This window comes from Triturus cristatus, chromosome 12 (genome assembly GCF_964204655.1).
Source record: "Triturus cristatus chromosome 12, aTriCri1.1, whole genome shotgun sequence".
Lineage (NCBI taxonomy): Eukaryota > Metazoa > Chordata > Amphibia > Caudata > Salamandridae > Triturus > Triturus cristatus.
In genome coordinates this window covers 137,735,872-137,758,088 of record NC_140595.1, presented here as the reverse complement: position 1 = coordinate 137,758,088, position 22,217 = coordinate 137,735,872, and the positions used below count along the sequence as shown (strand labels likewise).

The 22,217-nt window shown below is 43.9% G+C and overlaps 1 protein-coding gene across 1 annotated transcript in view; it reads left to right on the top strand.

Moving 5' to 3' along the window:
• Window positions 1-1,320: 1,320 nt before the first annotated feature.
• Window positions 1,321-22,217, top strand: part of RAB25 (RAB25, member RAS oncogene family) — a 76,404-nt gene continuing 55,507 nt past the window's right edge. The window contains exon 1 of the mRNA XM_085639494.1: window positions 1,321-1,883. Coding sequence (XP_085495620.1) covers window positions 1,844-1,883 — 40 coding nt within the window. The 5' untranslated portion in view covers window positions 1,321-1,843. The remainder of the gene's footprint in view (window positions 1,884-22,217) is intronic.

Below are 22,217 nucleotides of genomic sequence, written 5' to 3'. Positions count from 1 at the left end.
TTCATTAACCAGACCATTTACATATAAACTGAACAGTGTGGGAGCCAGTACACAACCCTGGCGAACCCCACGGGTTACGGGAAAGCGAGCTGAAAGCTCCCCATTCTTCCCACACCTCACCTGTGCGAAGTTCCCTGTATGAAAGCGGACCAAGACGTCGAGTAAAAAGGTTGGGAGACCAAGATCCTTCAACACCATCCATAGTTTCTCCCTGGGGACCAGATCGAATGCGGCCCGCAGGTCCACGAAGACGAGATAGAGGCTGCCACCCTCCACTCTTGTGGTTTTCCAGTAGAGGACCTGCAGCCGAAAGATCTGGTCAAGAGTAGTAAATACCTTTATATGTATATTTTGAATGGTTTTTTGTTGAGTACATGAAGCTGGCGAGCCATTTAAAGCTGTCTCTAGACAAACCTAAAAATATACAAGCATTGGCTAAGACAGTAGGTCAGGTGTTGTCTTAGCTAATGCTTTTTTCTGTTTTGCATTTTTAAAAAAAAATATTTTTGTGGGAGCTGCTGTGCCCTTGTCATTATTTGACAAACATTGGAAAAGAAAATATATTATTTTGATCTCAAAAGGCAAACATTCCCACAGTAGTCCATGGAACTGGAGAGAACTACTTTGTATGCGGATGTGTCCCTTGTGAAAGGACAGGATTCCGTCACACTGAAGCCAGCCAAAGGCTGAAAAGTTGGCTTAATCATTGCCAATGATGTGGGGGTGGGGCGGAGCTGACTGTAAGTCCCTATACGTATATTATTTACTAAAATCCAAAGTGTTGTCTAACGCCAGACCTAAAAAATTGCCTCATGGTAGTATTAGCAGTTGCAAACATGCCCATGAGGAAACCCTGCCAATAAAAACACCCCGCCAACTTCTGAGACAATGAAGTCATTGTGGGCACGCAGTTTCGTAGCCTTGAAGCCACGTTGTCGCACAAGTTTTGCATTCCAAACGTTTTACCCATAACTTTCCTTTTTCACCGCCACCTCTGGTCGTGTGATAGTGCATTTTCACTAGCTGCCTATAAGTGCGCCCTTACGCCTATATTGGAATTAGTTCGGAGATATGACCTTGCAGCTAGGGCCACTTTGGAACTACTGGGACCAGCCTCGGCTCAACATGCTGTGCAAATCATTTAACCTCCACGTGCCTAAAAATGTATAACATGACGTCTAGGTCTCACGTAATGCGCTTTAATGCCCTCGGGCCAAGTTTGCGCTATGTTTAATTTTTAATACAAATAAAGTAAACCAACCAGTGTTTCTGGTCTCGTGAGACCCACTGGCCTGTCCAGGAGCCGCACCTGCCTCATTTGTAAGCGCGCGTGAGAGCCACCGCGCGCGCGCCGCTCCCTGCCTCGGCCGCATCAATAATACAATGGCCGAGCCGAGGGAGGCTGGGCGTGAGTCGGGTGCCCGGGCAATTATCCGGAACCGAGTCGCAGGCTGCATTCTACCTGCTCGACCTGTCAAGTGACACTTAACCAAACAGAGAGCGCGGCGGTGGGCGGGGGAGCGCCCAGATACACACCTACTGAGTCACGGCTGCACCCTCGGCTGTACCTGTGCGCTTGCACCTACCCGCCTCTGTGCGTACTGCCGGCCAGGCCAGAGAGGGAGCCCCTGTACAAGAGCCCAGAGCCGGCGCCGAGGACCGCCACCCCCCGCAAGAGACTCTGTTCTGCGCCATTGCTCGAGTTCAATCTGCGAAGGAAGGCGCTTGCCGGCCACCGTCCTTTCTCTCAGGCTTGGGACCTGAAGCCAGCCTTTCTCCTAAAAAGTTGTAGTGTGAGAGTTCGCTTTCGTGGAAAGGCGGGCGAGGCAGTGCCAGGTGGGCGATGGGCACCGAGGAAGAGGACTACAACTTTGTGTTTAAAGGTAAGTTACCTCCCCTCCCCCTTTCGGTCTCTTTTGGTTAATTGTTAGGCAAGAGACTTTGAATCCTTGCCAGTTGTTTGTGTTGCTGCAGTACAGCAGCCCAGGCTTGCTGTGCAATTGGGCAAGATATTTCCACCTTCCTAAATCAGGCTAAAATGGCTGAAAAAATACTTTTATAAATGAAAAAGAAGCTTAAGTTTAACATGCACCTCATCCTCTCTTGCAAGTTGAATTCAATGCAAATGCTCTCCCCCTTCCTGGGCAAACAAGGCCGCAGATTACTGCTTCTGCACACACCTTGTTTGACTAGACGAGTGGTGGGACACACCGCAAGTGTGTTTAAACAACCAAGGAACACAAGGTCGTACAACGCAGAGGCCTGGAAGGCTCTTTACTGTGCACCCCATGGTTCACCATAAAAACTGAGTGCCGAGGGTGTAGTTATTGGTGCAGATGGGGCGGTGGCACCGGGGACGATAGATGTGAAGAGCTAATGCTCCATAATTATAGATTGCAGTTTCTTTTTCATCCCTGCCTTCTCCCTTTGACATTTCTACCTGTTACTCTCTTGCTCTGGATCGAAGTCTGATGAGGGGAAAAAAAGCTCAGACCCCGTAAATTAGCGTCCTTCACAAATTAAGCAGTGGCTGCTACTTCATGTGTAATGTTCTACCAAATCGTAATGACCTCTACTTTTGCAGGTGTACAGGCTTGTTCTGTACCAATTCTGTTTATGGGTCAGCCCGTGCACGGACACTTTTATTTTATTGTTTTTTTTTCTTGCATTGATTTTTTTTTTGTCTTCAGTTAGTTTAAGGTATTTACATTGGAAATCAGTTGGTTCGATCTTGCCCTCCATTGGAGATAAGTTGAACTTTTTCGTTGCAACTGTTAACATACAGGTTAACCTGCCAAAAATAGTCAAATATTATTGGGGCAAGCGTATGATGCAGAGCTCAGAGGATATGTAAAGCAGCGAGAGTTCGTTGACTGTTGATAAGGTCTTTAAAGAAGCCTCCACTATTAGGTTTCATCTACACTTTCCTGGAAAATGTTGCAATGTAGCCCTGGTAGCTAGGATTCACAGGTAAACAACATTACCTATTTATCTTAAGAGGCCTTCACTATGCTGGATTCCATGGTAACAATATCCATCTAGGGTTCTTAAAACACCTTCATCGCCTAGGATTCTGCAAGGCTTTTAATAGCATTGCTTCTTGAAACACTTTCACTATCTAGATTTCAGGAACCATTTTCACGATCTAGACTTGTTGAAATGTCTTCACTATCAAGACTTCTTGAAACATCTTCACTATCTAGGTTTCTTGAAACATCCTCGCTATCTAGATTTCTTGAAATGTATTTATTATCTAGGCTTCTTGAACCATCTTCACTATCTAGTCTTCTTGAAACCTCTTCAGAATCTAAGCCTTTTAAAACATCTTCACCATCTAGGCTTCTTGAAACATCTTAACTATCTAGGCTTCATGAAACATCCTCTATCTATATTTCTTGAAATGTATTAATTATCTAGGCTTCTTGAACCATCTTCACTATCCAGGCTTCTTGAAACACCTCTTCAGAATCGAAGCCTTTTAAAACATCTTCACAATCTAGGCTTCTTGAACCATCTTCACTATCTAGTCTTCATGAAACATCCTCTATCTAGATTTCTTGAAACATATCCACTATCTAGATTTCTTGAAACATCTTCACTATCTAGATTTCTTTAAACATCTTCACTATCTAGGCTTCTTAAAACATCTTCACCATCTAGATTTCTTAAAACATCTTTACTCTCTAAGCTTCATGAAACATGCTCACTATCTAAATTTCATGAAATGTATTTACTATCTAGGCTTCTTGAAACACCTTCACTATCGAGGCTTCTTGAAACACCTCTTCAGAATCCAAGCCTTTTAAAACATCTTCACAATCTAGGCTTCTTGAAACCTCTCCAGTATCTAGGATTTTTGAAACATTTTCACTATCTAGGCTTCATGAAACATCCTCTATCTAGATTTCTTGAAACATATCCACTATCAAGATTTCTTGAAACACCTTCACTATCTAGGCTTCTTGAAACATATTCACCATCTAGATTTCTTAAAGCATCTTTACTATCTAAGCTTCATGAAACATGCTCACTATCTAAATTTCATGAAATGTATTTACTATCTAGGCTTCTTGAAACACCTTCACTATCTAAAATTCTTGACCCATTTTCATTATTTAGATTTATTGAAATGTTTTCTTTATCTAGGCTACTTGAAACACACTATCTAAATTTCATAAAATGTATTTACTATCCAGGCTTTGTGAAGTTTTTCCACTAGATCTGCTTCTTGAAAGACCTTCACTACATGTGGTAATTGAAGCCTCTTCCTTATCTAGGCTTCTTAAATGGCCTTCAATAGCTAAGTTTTGGAGAGACCCCTACTATAGTGGTTTGGTTGCATCCTTTGGTATCTCTGTTTTCTCCGCAGCCTTCACTGTTTAGGTTTGCTGATCAGTATTTACTAACTAGGTTCCTTGGACCATCTTTATTAGTTCAGCTTCATGGGAGGACTTTACTGTCTAAAGCCTTTGTTATGATTGAAGATGGCAGTGTGGCAAAAAAATTGGGCAGAGCAAGTCTTAGGTTTCAAGTATGTGTTTCATATATGCTTTAAGTTACAATGATAACCAGATACTGGTATGTTATATGTTAATATATTCACTTCCTGGGTAAGAGAGGATGAATTTATGCACTTGCTCTCACAAATACATTCACACATGCACACACCCACACATACACAAACACACATCAACACACACATACGGAGTGACAACACATAGAATACCACTATACAGCATTCGCTACAATGGCTGTGAGAGAAGCGAAGATACTTATGCCTACCTGGCAGCCTTTTCTACGTAGTCTTCAGCTGCTGCTTTCCCAATCAAGGCCTCATTGGGGGGTCTTCACCGTCTTGGCTTCCTAGAAGGGCTTTGATATCTGTTTCCTGGGCAGACATTTGCTTCCCAAGCTTCCTGTAGGGCCTTTGCTGTCTGGTCAGCCTTCACACCCTTTTGCGGAGTGGAATGAGCGCTAGCAATGAGGAGACCGCAACCACTTCATAAACATCTCTGAAAAGTAAAGGGGCTATTGTATAGGAAAACTGGAAATCATGCAACTGTTAGAAGTGTTGACTGTGGTATTTTTCTAAAAATAAGAGGTCCAGATTAAAAAAATAAATAAGAGGTCTCGATAAAGAGCTCTTTTGGTCAGCATTTCTTGGAGAATATAGCTCCTTGCCCCTGAAATTCTCTTCACGTTTTGTCTTTCTCGCAATGTTTTTTAATTTCAAATACTGGTGTTCTTGTGAGAAAAAGAGCCCTACAATTTTTTTTGTCTTTTATATCTAAATGCCCCTTCACCAAATCATACTTGATGTGTTTTGGCTCACTTTCAGTGTTTTACATTGTGAGAAATTAAAAGGCACTAATAAATATATGTTTTTGCTTATTTCCTAGAGAAAATGGCCCACATTTCATGGCTTCTTAGTTGTCTCATGGCTCTGTGTGCTGCGTTGGCTATGTTAGCAAAATATTACTGACAACCAGGTACATATAAAGTCTTTGTGGTTATGCTGGTCTCATGTAGAATGTCCGGGAGGTTCTTGCCAATCATCAGACACCATACCAAGGCACCAATGGAAAGACATCTTCAAAATACCTGATGGCCAACAGGAAGGAGTGGCTTAGACTTCACTACCTCGGGGTCTAGGCCTGAGCAGGTTTCTTGCTTATGACGGGGCACATTATTTGCTGGATGAATACTTTTGTCCTTGGGTCATTCTAGTAGATCAGAAACAATGGTATTGTTCCACATCTACCTCAACAATTCAAGTTTTTTTCTTGAGCCCATTTCATTTAAGGACAACTCTCCGGTAACCAAATTACTAGGAGTTTTTCCACTTGGCGAAGTTCGTTATCGTGACCTGGGCCAACATTATGCAAACCCTCATAGTGCATAGGAGGTGTTTCAAAGGCTGTGTTGTTTACTATTTTTGCACTGTTTTATTGATCCCTTGCAGCAGATAATTAAAAATGTATTTATAGAACACTTACTAACCTTGACGAGGCATTGAGTCTCTTTTTCAGCCAGTAGCCCCCTACTCAGAATCCCAAGATTAGTAGTTTAGTATGTTTTTTTTTCTTTTTCTTGTGCATTAGTTGTGTTAGGTTTGTGTTCTTGATTTCATGTGTGTTTAGTAGAGTTTGGAGTAGGGATAGAATAATAGGATGGTTATTCCCTCTGAATGTGGCCTAGAAGGCGAAGGCTTGCTCTGTGATGTAGGGTTTCTACTTGCACCAAACAGGTAGCCCAGTGTGCTATGATCAAGTAGTCAACAGTCAGTCGCCCACTCTTGCCTGGTATTCAGTTTCCTACTGTGGTTCAGTAGATGTTGTGAGCCCCCAGACTTGTTATGAGGTCCTAGGCTAGTTCAAAGACCATGGTGGTCACAGTTACTTGGTAGTTGAACCAAACTCCTGCACATTATTCCTTGAGGGGTTTCTGACGAGTGAGGACTCCTCAGTGACTGTTTTATGTGCTGCAACATGGTACTGACCTCGCCTCTGAGATCCCTGGCTGCGAATAGACTTAAAACCTAATCACAGGATTAATCTAGAGCAGAAAAGATTCCAAGCCGCGCCTCGAAGAGAACATTTCAAAACCTTTCCTGGCTTCCAGGTTATTACGCTCTTGCACAATGTGGATGGAGGGAGGTTCCTCTACCTTAGAAAGAGAAGCAAAAAAAAGAAAGCACTACATTTAGTTTTCCTTATGCCCTCTATATGAGAAAAATGTGTTTTGTTATATATTTGAACTATTGGCTCCTAGCTAATCTAACCCAAAGATGATGCTCTCTTCTTGGTTAAGCAGAGTATGATGACGTAGATAGACCCCAGTAGGCCTTGGGGAAAACCTAGGGCATATAAGGTAGGGGGAATATGATGTTTTACATGGAGGTGCACCAGGAAATGAAGTCTGAGATCTTCACACAGTGCAGATGGCTGTTGTTAGACCTCGGATGTGGAATCTATTCTTGGAGCGAAGCCAGGGCGGAACGAAGACCTGCAAAGGTAAAGGCTGCATTTTTTGAATAGTCGGCTCAAAGGTCCATGGAAGCTTGTTTTGTTGGTTAAATTAAACAGCTCAACATGCTATTCTGATGTTTTTCCAGTGACCGCATGCGTGGGGCTCCTTTCGGAGCTGGATGTCTGCCCTCACCCCAACTCGAAATCCTCCATAGTCCAGTTCTGGTATCTGCCTCCTGCACTGTGGGGCTAATTTGAGATTTTTCCTGCAGCCAGTTTTGATTATCAACACAGGGCTGCTCACAGTATCTGAAAGTACCATCAGGCTTTCACAAGCTAAGCTTTCGATACTACTTTTACTCAATACAAGTGTTTCTGGATACAGATTTTCCATGGATACAATCTCCCAGTTCTTTCTCCAACACAGACTTCACAATTTTGGTTTTCCAGGTTGACGGTCATTATGATTTCCTCCTCCGTGGTCTCCCATATTAACGGGTTACACTAGCCATTGCGTGCCAGTGGCCATCTCCATACCATACTGATGTCCGCCATTCTGAACTCTTGTAAAAGTAGAAATCTGACTTTCGCGCCACACCGCACTCCACATTTCTATTCCTCTTATCTATTTTTCACCTCACATCCTGTCCCCCTCCTGCAGTCAAGTTGGAATCCTCTTAGATTCTTGAAGGTAACTGCCCAGTACCAGCTGCTCAGCATTTAAAAAACTCCTTTCAAAACTTAAAAAAACCTCATACCTTGCAGAGTGTAGGACGAGAACTAAGTCTGTCATTGTGACATAATTATGAGACAGATACAGTGATGACTAAACTAGATTACAGTAACCGTTTACACAAGGGACATCAATTTGGCAACCCAAGTGCTTTTTCACACTTCCTCTGCACCAACCCAGCCTTCTATCTCAGCTTGCTGACTGTCGGTCAGCAGCCGCGCCCTTCTTCACTTCATACTCCTGTCTGCAAAGCAATCACTGACCCCTTACCCTGCTAATACCTCATCCTGCCACACTCCAGACAGGTTGCAGTTGCAGGGATTTTTAGTTGTTCTGGAAATAATTTCCCAGAAATTATCAGATACTATCTGAAGTTCACACAGTTGACTGCAAAATGTTTAATGCTGGGTATTTTGTGGCATTCGATGGATTATGTCTTGACAGGAGAAGTCTTCTTCACTATAGTGGCTGATGGAATCCTGATTGATCAGAAGTTTGGAATTGTGTCCTGAATATGCGAGTTTTAGCAATATTGTCCTTGTAATAAGAGCAAAATTATTAAGTCGATTGCTGCGGGTCACGCTTTTCTCTGTCCGATGCTAGAAGCTGAATTTATTTTAAGAATGCTAAAGTTAGCCATCATAAAGTTGCTAGTTGAAGTATGAAGATCAAATTATAGAAAAGTTGGTGTACATACAGGTCACTTAGTAGATGAAAGTGAAGACATTGGGCATCACATTTGAATTAGCTTCATCAATCTAAGCAGGTCACCAAGGGATTGGATGTACTCCCTGTTACATCTAGCTTCAGAAGGATAAGGCCATTCTAGACAAAAGCGATACAGCGGACATTGTGACTAAATAGGCCTGAAAGATTTCTTAGTGTAACCCGTTAAGCTGAATGCCACCACTCCCAAAAAGCCAATATCTGGCCCTCCTTTTATCCATCACTTTTCTACCAAGAAAATAAAAATGCTAATATAAAGAAATGTATACCCCTATTACCCATAGAGTTCAGTGCTAGTGAGCTTACAGACAATTGAAGGCTTACTTTGAAAGCAGCACTAGACCGTGTACCTAACCCAGATATAACCAGAAATGGAGAAAGTGGTACATCATTTTTTGTTTAAATCATCAACCGAATCAGGAATAATTAACGAGTGGAAATACGAATGTAGTAAATGGGAGACAATTAACCTGTTTGTATTCTGAGTACGTTTGATCTGCCATCTTAAGCACTTAAAGATCCCTTTTGGGCATGGGCTTGAACCAGTTACAAATGTAACACAACTGGTACCGGAGACTGAAAAACTATACAACGAATAGCCATTCTGTTGTAGAATATAGCCCAAAAGGGTTGCCTCTGTGAATTTTCAGAGTTGTTTTATTCTGTAATTTTTGAGAAAGTGATAGTATCCCAGGCTGATGATGGACAAGGTACAAAATTGTCAGATAAATCTTACCGAGTAACTTTCTTATAGGTTTTAATGTGGCCCTTTAGATAGATCTTTTTCCAAGATTTGCTTGAAAATATTCAATATTTTCTCTCTATGATGGTGGGAAACTCAGAGAGCTATGCGAGAAAAGGCATGTTATTATTATTTATTCTGAAACAGAGGCATCTGATTTCATAGTGTCGACTCCAGTCAAAGACCTGAGTTTTCGAGTGATAGGGATCTATTCTTAAAAGCTTATTTCATAGTATGAGGCAAAAGTGTGTCTGTAAAGGTATACTGTATATGTAGTGTACCAAACCTCAGCTTTGGATCTAGCTAAAATTCAGCTGTTTTCTAAAGTATTGTGCATTGACCAAATAATAGAGGTGCTCAAAGCAAAATACGTTGCTTAACTAACAGAAGTCAGGAGGTAGGATTCTGTGTGTGCTGTGCACCACAGGTAGACAGCAATTAGGTCAGTATTCTTAGCTTGATTTGTGGGAGCAGTACTAGTACTGCATTGTATTGTATTGTAATTGCATTTATATAGCGCTTACTACTCCTGGTGAGGCATCAAAGTGCTTTTTTGGCACGTAGCATGCTGCTCCTGAACCCAAAAAGGATTAGTGGTGAATTAGTATAGTGAATTATGAGATTAATTTGAGCGTTGGATATGTTAGTCTATTATTTGGATTGAGAAGGATAGTGGAGGGATAGAAGAGGAAAAAGATTTGTATTTATATTGCGCTTGCCAACCCTGATGAGGTGTTGAAGGCTTTTCTGCAAGTAGCACACTACTCTGGAGCCAGAAAAGGATTAGTGGTGAATAACTCTAAGGAAATATGAAATGAATTTGAGCGGTGGACATGTTAGTCTGTTATTTTGATTGAAAAGGATAGTGGAGGAATGGAGGAGGGAAGAGTTTGCATTTATATAGTGCTTGCTCCCCTGATGAGGTGTTGTAGCACTTTTCCGCGAATAGCAGGGTACTCTGGAACCCAAAAGGATTAGAGGTGAATTGGTGTAGGGAAATATGAAATTGATTTAATTGGAGCCGTGGACATGTTAGTCTTTTATTTGGATTGTAAAGGGAATAGTGGAGGGATAGCAGGAAGGTTCTAGAAAGCTATTTGGTTTTTAGCTCATAGCAGTAGGAGGGGGTTTAGGATGAGTAAAGGGGAGGTGTAGGGGAAGAGTCAGAGAGAAGGGTTTGAAAAGGATTGTTTAGGAGATCTGAGTAGTAAAATAGGTATAAGATGATGATAGGAGGGGTCGAGGAGGGAAGAGTCTAGAAAGGGTTATTCGGTTAAACAGAATCTAGTATGGATGATTGGTGGCCGCAACTGAAGCTTGGGTTTGCCCTGACAAAAACAGAGCATGCTTTAAAAGTTAAAAGACAAAGTGATATGATAGAATCAAGCATATTTCTTTGTCTTTTAGATATTAAATAAAATTTTAAAAAGCGTGTCAGATTCCCATTAAAATTGACATTTTAAAATTTCGATTTTTGTATTTTTTTATTTGTGAATTAAATAAGGTATTTAATAATTTTATGTTCATGTTTGACATATACTTGGTTCTCTATTTTTGTGTATTGTTTTGATGTTTAATTCCTAGGAATTTCTTAACCCGGTGTCCCTCTCTTCTAGTAGGTCAGTAGAAGTCAAAAGGATAAGAACCGCTGAACCTAATGTACCCCGTGTGAGTGTAGTGTGCAGGAGGAGAAGCATATCTCAAATTGAACAATTATGAAGCAATTGCAACTACCAGACAGAAAAACACTTTCTCAACTTTTCTAAAACAAAAAAGAAAAGTTTTCTCAAAAAATTGATTGAAATTGTGTTAGCTGTTATTCAATCGGTCTTGTTTAGGGGTGCATTGTTTTTTATTTTCAGCACTCTGAAGTCAATCATAGGATGATATGTTGGACGAAAATTAAATTACCCTAAAGCTAAACTAAATGCTCGGAGATAGAATAGATGTCAGATACATTGTGTCATATCATCAGGGTAAATAATGAAAATGATGTTTGATGACTCACCGCCTATGATTTGCTATAACTTTACGTGAGTTTAAAAAAACAACAAAAAAAACAGTGCAAAGTGTGAAACTTGCACAGTTAAGTTTTTATTTACTTTTTTAAAATAGCCATTAATGGTAGAAAGTTATCTGTTAGGCAGAGGGGTGTGACATAATGGATTGTATTAAATTCTATTTGTCTAAGAGGCTACCTGCTTGTTGGACGGTATGACAGAAAATTGGTAGGCTGATGAGTATCCCAGTGGCAAATTTAGTAATGCTATGAATGAGGCAAAAGCGGTGCTGACACAGCCCCTATGTGTAAGCCCTTCTAATTCTCTAGCTTGCTCCAACCACAAGTGAGGTTCTTGCTTTTATTAGTACCGAGGGAGCCGCATGACTGTTTTGCTGCAGTTCATTCGCATACTTTTAACCAGGCTATTGATCAAAGTTTTGAAAAGTTGGACATGGGGGACGCTGCTGGCTATATGAATTTTTTGAAGTTAGAACCTGATTCTTCTGGCTATAGCCATGATGAGCAAATTATGTAATGTAGTGAGAGGTAAATGTTGGGAACCTCCTTCCACCAGGAGGGGTGGGGGTGCACAAAGTAACATTCAAAAAGTATTTGTGAAGGTTTATAGGAGTCAGTACATAATGAAAATAAACTCCACGCTGGAGTCTAATTTCACTCTACGATATTAATAGAATGCAAATAATTTAGGCATTTATTTATCTGCGTATAAAATTACATTATCAATTTATGGTTAGGTTGGTGCTTAATTTGAGTAGTTGTTGGCCACCACCGCTCAGTCCTTGGGCTGGGACTTATTTTTCATCATCAGGCTTGGAGGAAAAGAGAGAAAGGGAGAAAGAACGATGAATATAGAAAAACTTTGACAAATGGAGAAAATGGATGAAAACAGAACTTGCAGGAGTACTATCGAGAGACAGGAAGTAAGGATGATCTAAGGAAACAGTCATAAGGCGGAAACTATACCAGGCAGCCTTGGTTTGGGCAGGCTCAACATCCGTGGCGGCAGGCTCCTTGGTAGCATCTGGGGCCTCTGCACTTATTTATTTATGCAAATTAGGCACCGTTAATAAAGTAGTCGATCAAAGAATTGGTAACTAATTAACTCGGTGCGGGGAAGGCTTTCAGTTTTCAGAATTCAACTACAGACGTAAACGTCCTGACTGTCCCTTGTTGGTTGATGCTGTAAATAATTTCCATATGTGTACATACGCAGTAGTCCTACTGCTTAAAGAATGAGGTTAACAATGAGCTTTCTTCTGACCTTTGAACTGTGGAGATAACAAGCAGGCCAGCCCAGTGTACAATGACCCCACCCAGAAGGTCCTAATCAAAGACTAGACAATGGGATGATGTCCCCATGCCCAGCTCCCTCGGTTACTGGTTATGAAGTTCAAGGGTGGTGCTTGTATCGATGTTACTCTATGCGACAGTACATTGAAGAGAAGAGGTATATTGCCCGATTCATAAAGTTATTAGCATCCGTATAATTGGATATCACATTTTTCTTCACACACAAAACCTCTTGTAATTCATAAAAGGTGGTTTTACACAGTAAGCAGGTTTATTTAAACTAAGGATTTTTAAATGTGTAAATCTATTCTCCGGCCAGATATTTCAGGGTAGGATCTACCTGAAAATTGTATACCCTTTTCAAACATACTTGTTTGAGTACTCGGAAACATTTTACCGATATTTTCCACTTTTGAAATTGTCAGAGGTTTACTGTCCAAAGCAGAAGCAAATCCAATTCGAAGGGATACGGGACAGCCTCCTCTACTATTAACTATATATACTAGTTTCTTCTTGCTTTTTAAATTGTCACATTGAGTTTAAAACTGTCATGCATTCCCTGAGTGATCTTAATCCTCTTTTGGCACATTTCAACTGGAACGGTGCCAAAAGTAGACCTGTATCAAGAACCGGTTTTCCCTGTTGCTCAAGGGTGCAGACTAAATTGGGCCAAGGTGGTTGCGGAGGATTTCTTAAGGACCCTGATTGTCACTCGTAGGTCGGGTTTTAAAACTTGGCTAGATGAAGAGGCCCCTGTTTCTAATATTTTGAAGGCATTTGACAATATAGCTGGGAGTATAAATACCGCCCTGGTGGTACCATCTGCAGGTCACTCTGCACCACCTTGTAGGTGGTTTGACAAGGATTGTAGTAGGGCCCACAGAGCACTTATGTCTGCTCTACACACAACGCCCAGGGACGGGGGATATCATGCAGGCAAGAGCTTGCTTTCGGGCGGCGCGTAGCAATAGGCAGACATTCCTTAAGTTGGAACTATGGGAGAGATTAATGGATGCCTGTGCCACAAGAGATTCTGCTAAGTTTTGCGTGGGTGAACCACTCCATCTATGCCATGAATTAGGTCTATCTATCACTTGGAAGAGAGCCATGATTCTGCACCATGTGGGATGGAGGGGGGGGGGGGGGGGGGGGAAGAGCCGGGCCTGAACTTTCATTGAAGGGAGGTTAAAAAAGCCATCCGAGCCATTCCTGAGGGGAAGGCCCCGGGTTCAGTTGGCATTCCAGGGGATTTGTTCAAGTCTGAGGTGGATCTATGGGCCACCTGCTCAGGCAGCACTTTAATGCTGCTGCTAGAGGGAAGATGCCTACCTGCTGTAAAAGCTCCATCATAGTACCAGTTTCCAAGAAGGGAAGCAGGACTGATCCTGCCTGCTATCGGCCTATATCCTTGGTGGATAGCAAAGTTAAGGTCCTGGGAAGGTTTTTTTTGGACCGCTTGGCATCGTGGGCTAGTGAGGGGAACATTCTCCCAGAGATTCAGTACAGGTTTAGGCATGGCCGGGAGACAGTGGGACAGACCCTTAACCACATGTTGCTGGCAAACAAGTATACTGGAGCAGCTAGGGGAGAGTCGATCCCCTTGGCCCTCATGGACTTCAGTTCAGCCTTTGATCGTGTCAACAGAGCTTAGTTGTGTGCTGTACTTGGGTCCATGGGTGTCGAGCCGGCCTTGCTTTCCTTCCTGCAAGCCCTCCATGAAGGCCTTTCTGCCACGGTTATATTTGGATCAGAAGGGAAGTGCCCATCGTCTGTGGAATTGAAGAGAGGGGTGCGCCAGGGGTGTATTTTGGCCCCCTTTCCCTTCACTCTGTATATTAATGGTTTGGAGGCAGCCTTGTTGGAAGAAGATCTAGACTTCCCATTAGTAGGTGCTCATCGTTTGCCAGCTCTTTTATATGCGGACGATCCTGTCCTCATGTCTAGAACTGCCAATGGCTGCGATGACTGATAGAGCTGTATGCACGGTATATGGAAGGACTGGACCTTTCCACTAACGATCTCAAATCCCATGTGATGGTGGTGGGACCTAGGGATACCAGGTCAAAAAGCTTGATCTCAAAGGGTTATTCCATCTCTAGAGTAGAGCACTTTTCCTACCTGGGATTCTTTTAGACTCCAGGCTTTCTTGGCAACCACTGATGAAGAAAAAATAGCTGAAACTTAAATCGGCCCTTGCTGGGGTTGCCCTTTTAGCTAGACACTTGGGCCAAACTAATGTAGAGACAATTTTAAAGGTCTACAAGGCTAAATGTGTGTCACTGGCCAGTTATGGCTGTGAGATTTGGGGTTATGTATTGTGTCTCCTGCTACAGGTTGTCGCAAACTTTCCTTAGGGGTCTCGTCAAAGTTCCTGCAAGCATCCACTCTGAAATGTTGCGTGAGGAAGTAGGCATTAGTTACATAACGGAAAACAACAGCACAAGTAGCACCACTCAAAAAATGTCCAAGTATAATGTAAATCAATCCATATCCATAAGGTTTCTTTTCAGAGCAATCTTCTTTATTTCAATTATGTACACATAAAAACAGCCAAAGCAGCCGACGCGTTTCGTCCAACTCGGGACTTCTTCAGGGCAGAGAATCGCTGTGTTGGTATTAGGAATGGTTGCTAATCTTCCTTCTTCTTTATCTCTACAGTCACGGTCTCTAAGAGATCTATCTATGTTGTTTAAAAGGATATGTGCCTTATTTCCAAAGTCAAAAGGATAATAATCAGTGTGAGGTCACTGCACCGGGTCCTGACCGACATTACGACTCTTGCGTGAGCAGATGCGGAATCGGGCATCTGAACTATTGATATTACTCGAGGGAGGGAGATTACCCTTCGCATTCTTGGACGAAATTGAAATAGGATTAAGGACGGAAGGTCAGGACCCGGTGCAGTGACCTCACACTGATTATTATCCTTTTGACTTTGGAAATAAGGCACATATCCTTTTAAACAACATAGATAGATCTCTTAGAGACCGTGACTGTAGAGATAAAGAAGAAGGAAGATTAGCAACCATTCCTAATACCAACACAGCGATTCTCTGCCCTGAAGAAGTCCCGAGTTGGACGAAACGCGTCGGCTGCTTTGGCTGTTTTTATGTGTACCTAACAATTGAAATAAAGAAGATTGCTCTGAAAAGAAACCTTATGGATATGGATTGATTTACATTATACTTGGACATTTTTTGAGTGGTGCTACTTGTGCTGTTGTTTTCTACTTCCATTCCATTTTTTGGAATAACATTGTATTGGCGGGTGTTATTCAAGTTTGCACACTCTTGGTGAATGAAGATATTATCACCATTAGATATGATGGGTTAATTTGGAATCCGGTGCTGTTCTAGAGGGTTACCGCTAATGTCCTTTTGCCATTTATTAGTTACATAACGGACTGGATTAATCTTCACCTCCTAATCTTCTGGCTATCAGTCTGGTTGAAAGAAGATCCCTCGCTTAATAGGCTCATAATGCACGATTGGATGGTTTTGGAAGGAGCAATGAGTATTTCTTGGTTAGCCTATATCAGGCTTGCTTTTAAGTTTATTTGGGTCGGCCTGAGCGGTTTTTTAAATCCTGGAGGCATAGTCAAGAATGACATTTCCTGGGTAAAACAGGCTTTTTGTGAAAGGGTGGATTCAGAAAGGGAAGCCTTAGCCCTTCATAAGCTTTCCTTCTGACAATTCATTATGATCAAGACAGTGCAGGGTACTGAACCCCATCTACTGTGGGGATTGTCTTCATTTCATAGGAGGCTCCTGACGTACTTCAGGTATAACAAGATTTATCCGCTTTTGTTACCTAGAGGGGCTTGGTGTACAGTCTTGGATCTCCCTGCTTGCTCTTGAGATCAAGTGTGCCTTCCTAATACTTTCCATATTGTTATGATATGCCCTAGATTTAATCGACTGCTCCACAATTTAGTCCGACCTCTCCTGTTAAATCAGGATTTCATTCAAGTGCGACCAGCTTTTTAAAACTTTCTTCAGATATTAAACACACCCACTCTTCTTTATTATTTAGCTTGTTTTTAGGTCGAGCCTTAGCACAGCACGCATGCGCTGCTCTAAGGATACGGCCTCCTGGAGCTGACCAGCACTTTGCACTCGAGAGAGCAAGCTCGTGCTCGAAGTCCTGACATTCCATTGGCCTTTACGTGCGTCTTTGTAAAAAGACAGCACGCAATTGGCCAACGGCGTCTTTTTGTCCCAATGTTGACGCCCACGGCCTAATGCTTGCTGTTACCTGGACGGGCGGCATCTGTTTTGAATTATCGTGCCCAGACACTGGCGCGATAATTGAAAACAGATGGGCTGCTCACTCTCACGCGCCCTCTTTTGTTTCCTTCGTGCTTGTTACAAATAACTCCCAGTTTTGGGTCTGCAGTGAACACAACCAGCCCACGTCAGCATTCTACGCTTACTTAAAATACTGTGTGGGGATTACGGTCTATTTTCTTTCTCTTCACATATGACTTCTCACTTCGCAAAGGTTTTTAATTTCATTTTCGGGATTGATTTTTTTGGTCTTTGAAGTTACAAGAGTATCTGGGGGTTCCCCCTGAAATTCCTTTGTGTCCGATTTGGCAGGAGACTCTTGGCACCAAGGTGCCGTGTTTTTGCCGAGGGCACTTGCCTTTGTAACTGGCGTGCCTGGGCCATATGTTGCTTCGTGGACTTGGAGACACGGCAGTCCTGAGAGTATCGTGGGGGATCTGAAGTGAACGCCCGGCAGAGAAGGAGGAGCAGCCTCGTTGTTGAGGAGCAACCCACCGTGCCTTCTAAGCTCTCATGCTTTTCCCCTGGTCCTGGTTGGATATGATTCTCTGCCTTCAAGGGTAAGCTTTGACCATCACTGCGTGCTTCTTACGTGCACCTACTGCTGGTGAACCTTTGCTTTCAGTGTCCACATGCTTCACGTGTGATCTTCCGCCAGCCAGCACCCATCCCTCACGCTTTATCTGCTTCTATGCCCCTGATTTACCTATAATATTGCCCTAGGTATGTCCCCACGTGTGCAGTGCTTCTCTTGACTCTGTGCTTCATTTGTAACTCTTCCACACGTTTACCACTGCTCCACAAGTACCCAGCTTCCTGTGCCTGATGCTCTTATGTGCGCTTTTGCCTCAAGTTTAACCATCCTCCACATGTGCCAGTAGCTCTGGCTAAACACTTATAAGGTCCCAAAGGCAAGACCTATTGGCTATGCCAATGCTTGTTTTTATCAGGAGTTGTTAATGGCTGCTGAAACTGAATTATAGATGGCTGGTTTTAATAGGACAGTTGTTAATTGATTAGATGAGCTATTTGTATTCTATGCATTTTTATCTTTAAGTTGATTTTTTGTATTTATTGTTTTTTTTTTTTTTTTTTTTTGAAAACCTTTATTGACAGTTCAATAAGAACAAGTATGGGCCTACAACCCCCCAGGGCCGGCCGCTAAGCAATCAGAGCAATAACAACAGGTATAAACACCGGCAGCACTTCGGGGAGCAAAATCGTACTGCTAATACTGTGAACAGCGTAAGTAGGGCACCAGGAGAAAGAGGTTTTCATTTTATGATGAAACAAGGCAGAAGGATCAGGTGACAAGCAATTTTAAAAACAACGATCACGGATATGCGGAGTAATGAACGTTAGCGATTTACAGCAATCTATTCGGTCAATGGCGCAAACACAAGAACATCAGGATGGGGAAACACATAGTATACAGTTGCGCCCGCAGTCACCCGCCAGAACTCCCCAAGAACACCCCGGAAGTTGTGAACACATGGAACGGCAACGAGGCATAGCAAAAGGAGGTGTATCACGCTGATCCCAGAAAAACAAACAAAAAGAATCAGAGAAGAAAAAGGAGGCCATGGAAAAAAAGATGAAAGAATACAGAATCCCCTCCACCAACCCCCCACCCTGCACCTCTGCAGATGAGTACGGCCCCCCCCCCCCAGCAGTGTGCCTGTCGCCCTGGAACCAGACCCGAAATGTAGGAGAATAGGGAAAAAGAAGTAGGAAAGGACCCCCACCAGACGGGGGGGTAGAGAAAGTATTTATAAACTGGAGGAGGGCCTTCATAACAGACCCCCGGCTTCTCCCTCCCGCACGGTAAGGTTCCCCTAAAGTGAACAAGGAACAGCACAAAAACAATCTTCTCAAACCTCGATGGGGAGCATTATGCACCTATTGTGCCAGTAGCCATGTCAGGAGAGCACACCACCCCAAGCCCGCCCGTCCACTAGGCGACCACCCCCGAGGGGCCAGCCTCATCCCTAACCACTCTTTGGAATTCTGCCCATGCCAACCCCTCGACCCAGCACCATACCCAATGTTCCTAGGCAGAGGAATGTCCAACAACAACAGAGAAGCGACGCACACAGGTGGGGTGGAAGTCTCTGAGCATCAACACAGTCCGCCGCTTGAGGAAACAGGCTTCCCAGTGCTGCCCTAGGATCTGCTCTGCACGCAAGGTTCAGGAAGGCAGAAGCAGCCAAAGCAGACATTAGTTGCTGGAGTTGTCTCTGGGTCGCAGGAGGGCATGCACGGGATGAGGCCACCACATCCCACTCAGGTCCGACGCCTCCGGGACAGATCAGGCCCTCAGAAGGTCGAACACACTGTAGCATACTGGCCGGGGCGTCCAGTCGTACACTAACCTCAGGGGTGGCCGCCACAGCGTCCTCCTGCGCGCAGTGTGGGTAGACTCTGTGTTCGTGCGGACAGGCGGGCCGCCACTGCCCCAACTCCGACGCCACACCATCGAGCTTACTCCCCAAGATCACGAAACCATGAACCAAGGAGGAGTGAAGAGTACCAATAGCCTCGAGGAGGTCGCCGTACCCCAGCTCAGCTCTTTGTGATCTCGCCGCCACACTCCCAAAAATCGTACGCTCACAGGCCCGCTGCGGCCCAGCGGACAGGATGGTAGACTTCATCGACCCAAGATGGCCGCCAAGTATGCCCGACCCTCACCGGGGCCGGGACCCCGGGACAAGCGCCGCGATGTCCACGTCGCGGGTGACAGGGTTCCGGGGGCAGGCAAAAAACTATCCGTGGTCACGGGCAACAGTCGTCCCCACCACGGACCAGCTCCCGTAGAAATCCGGGGGCGGCCCGCAATGATCGGGGCAGGATACGGACGGCGGCCGGGCAGCTCACCAGCAAGGCAGAGGCAGCCACCGGAGGATCTAAGATTTGCGCCCCCGGTCATGTACTCGGTCAGCTACACTGGGCAGTAGAAGTGACCACGCCGAAATGTAGGCCGAGTTTGGCACCGCTCCGGTGAGCCGACTCCACCCAGTCACCACCAGCCGCTGTTGTCGCACTGCCACCCGGCCACGGCGTCCACTCGATGTCCCGGCTCCAGGGTCGCACAGGCCGCAAGGTTCAGATGCAGTTTTCTCCGGCGATAGCACTGCTAGAAACCTCGGAGTCACACAGTCGGGAGCCCCTCTCCTTCAGAAACACGACCACGTAGCACAGGTTGAGGATCTCAGGCAGGATATTCGTGCGGGATGCGGAGGTTCACGGAGCCGGGAGTCTACGCGGCCGTCCCGGTCGCCATCTTGGCTCCTCCCCCTTTATTGTTTTTTTTAAGTTTTTTTTTTTTTAGTCCTCATCTCACCTTAAGCGTCTGCAATAAGAACAAAATGCCCGTTGCTACCTGAGAACGCCCTCGGGCTTCTGTTTACTGCTTTAGCTTAGACCAGACCAGGCCAGCTTCTTAGTATATGGCTTGGTTATGTGGTGTAATCATTGGACCGGAAAGGAACTTTAAACCAACCTCATTTCGGTACCCCAAGATAGGAAATATGACCAGATATTTTGATCATTATCATTCAGGCCACTCTGTCCCAAACGGGCCATGCTGAGTGCAATTGCCAACCACTTCTCAAACAACGGGGGCATTGGGTCTTTCCAACATTTACATATCTCCCTCCGTGCGATTATGATGAGACAGAGGAGCAGCCCCTTTTGTGAGTTAGAAAGCAAACTTAATAAACAGGTGTCTACCCCAATGAAGACTAGTGCTAAGTTCATCTGCCTCAAGAAACCCACATCTAGGACACTTCGGTGATGAACATGAGGCGAATCTCGCTATCTTCTTGGGGGTATAGTTAAGCCTATTGATAACAAAGAAATGTTTTTTTTAGAGAAGCTGGCCTAACATACCTATATAGAGTTTGAAGAGACAGGGGGTAAAAGTAGATAGCTATTTCGCCCAATACAGACAAATTCCAGATGGAATATAATGGAGGGGTATCAGCATCATCGGCATCCAATAGGCTCTTATACCATAGTCCGACTTCTTTTTTAATCGGCTTTGTATTTTGTAGGCAGTGTTCAATTTCCCAGTTACCTCGTATCATTTCTTTCTCGGCTTTATACCAGGAACATAATTGTATATATTTGAATTTGGAAAAGGAACTGCCTATTTTAGATCTAAGGATCTCCCAGGGGAGAATACCGTCTGATGATAGAAGGTCGGACCAAATCGTTATTCCTGCCTTTTTAATTGATGATGCAAGACTATCTTGTAGCCATAATGGGAAAGCCGGAGAGTCCCAAATAGGGGCAAAATCCGAATAGTATCCGATCCCCCATCTCTCTCTAACTCTATACCATAGATTTAAAGCCATTTTTAAGCATTTTAGGCGAACCTTCTTAAAAAACCTAGGGTCTCGAACTTGTATAAAAATCCGACCCCACCTCCTTCGAAGCTGACCATTACGCTCAAGATCTTCCCCCAGTTGGTTTCACCTGAATTAATAAGCAGAGAGCGTATATTCTTAAACTGAAAGACAATAGAATACCAAGAAAGGTCGGGAAGAGCCAGGCCTCCCTTAAGGAGCTTTCGTCTCAACTTCTTCCATGAGAGCCTGGCTCTTTTATTAGCCCAGACAAAGCTTCCAATTTTACCTTGTATCTTGTCCAGGAGCTTTCTGGGGAAGTCAAGAGGGATAGTACTGAAAATATAGGTTAATTTTGGCAAAATAACCATCTTGACAAGATTTGCCCGGCCATATATGGTCAGAGGCAGATTCTGCCATCTGGAAAAAAGATGGTCGATTTCCTTAGCTACTTTGCTTAAGTTAATGGTTGGAATGTCAGCTAAATTTTGAACGATTGTTATCCCCAGATACCTGAATTCCCTACTACGCCTTCCAGTCCAGTTGTTAACTCCCCAGGACATTATCTCCGTCTTGGAGGAGTTGACAAGATATCCAGAGTGCAGGCCAAACTCTTCCAGTGTTGCCTTTACCTTGGGGAAAACCACAGCGGGGTTGCTAGTGTAGACCAACAGGTCATCAGCATAGAGGGCTAACTTACAGCTGTAGGCCGATACTTGGAAGGGAGTAATCTGATTGTTCAATCTCAGACCCTGGGCAAGGGGCTTGATATAGATGTCAAAAAGCAGGGGTGAGATAGGGCACCCCTGTCTGGTTCCTCTGGTGATGCTAAAGCTGGGGGTCAGCCGACCATTCAGGAGTATAGCTGCAGTCGCGCCCTCATAGCATCTAATAAGCGTTTGAGTAAACATTGGGCCAAATCCCATTGTTCTTAAGGTTTCCCATTGAAAGGTCCAATTGACCCGGTCGAAAGTCTTCGCCGCATCGTAGGCTGCCACAGCCAAAGGCTCCGACTGCGCCAATGCCAAATCGATGGAACCAATAAGTTGTAACGTTTGTTCCTGGATGAACCTTCCTGGGATAAAGCCCTTTTGATCTGAATG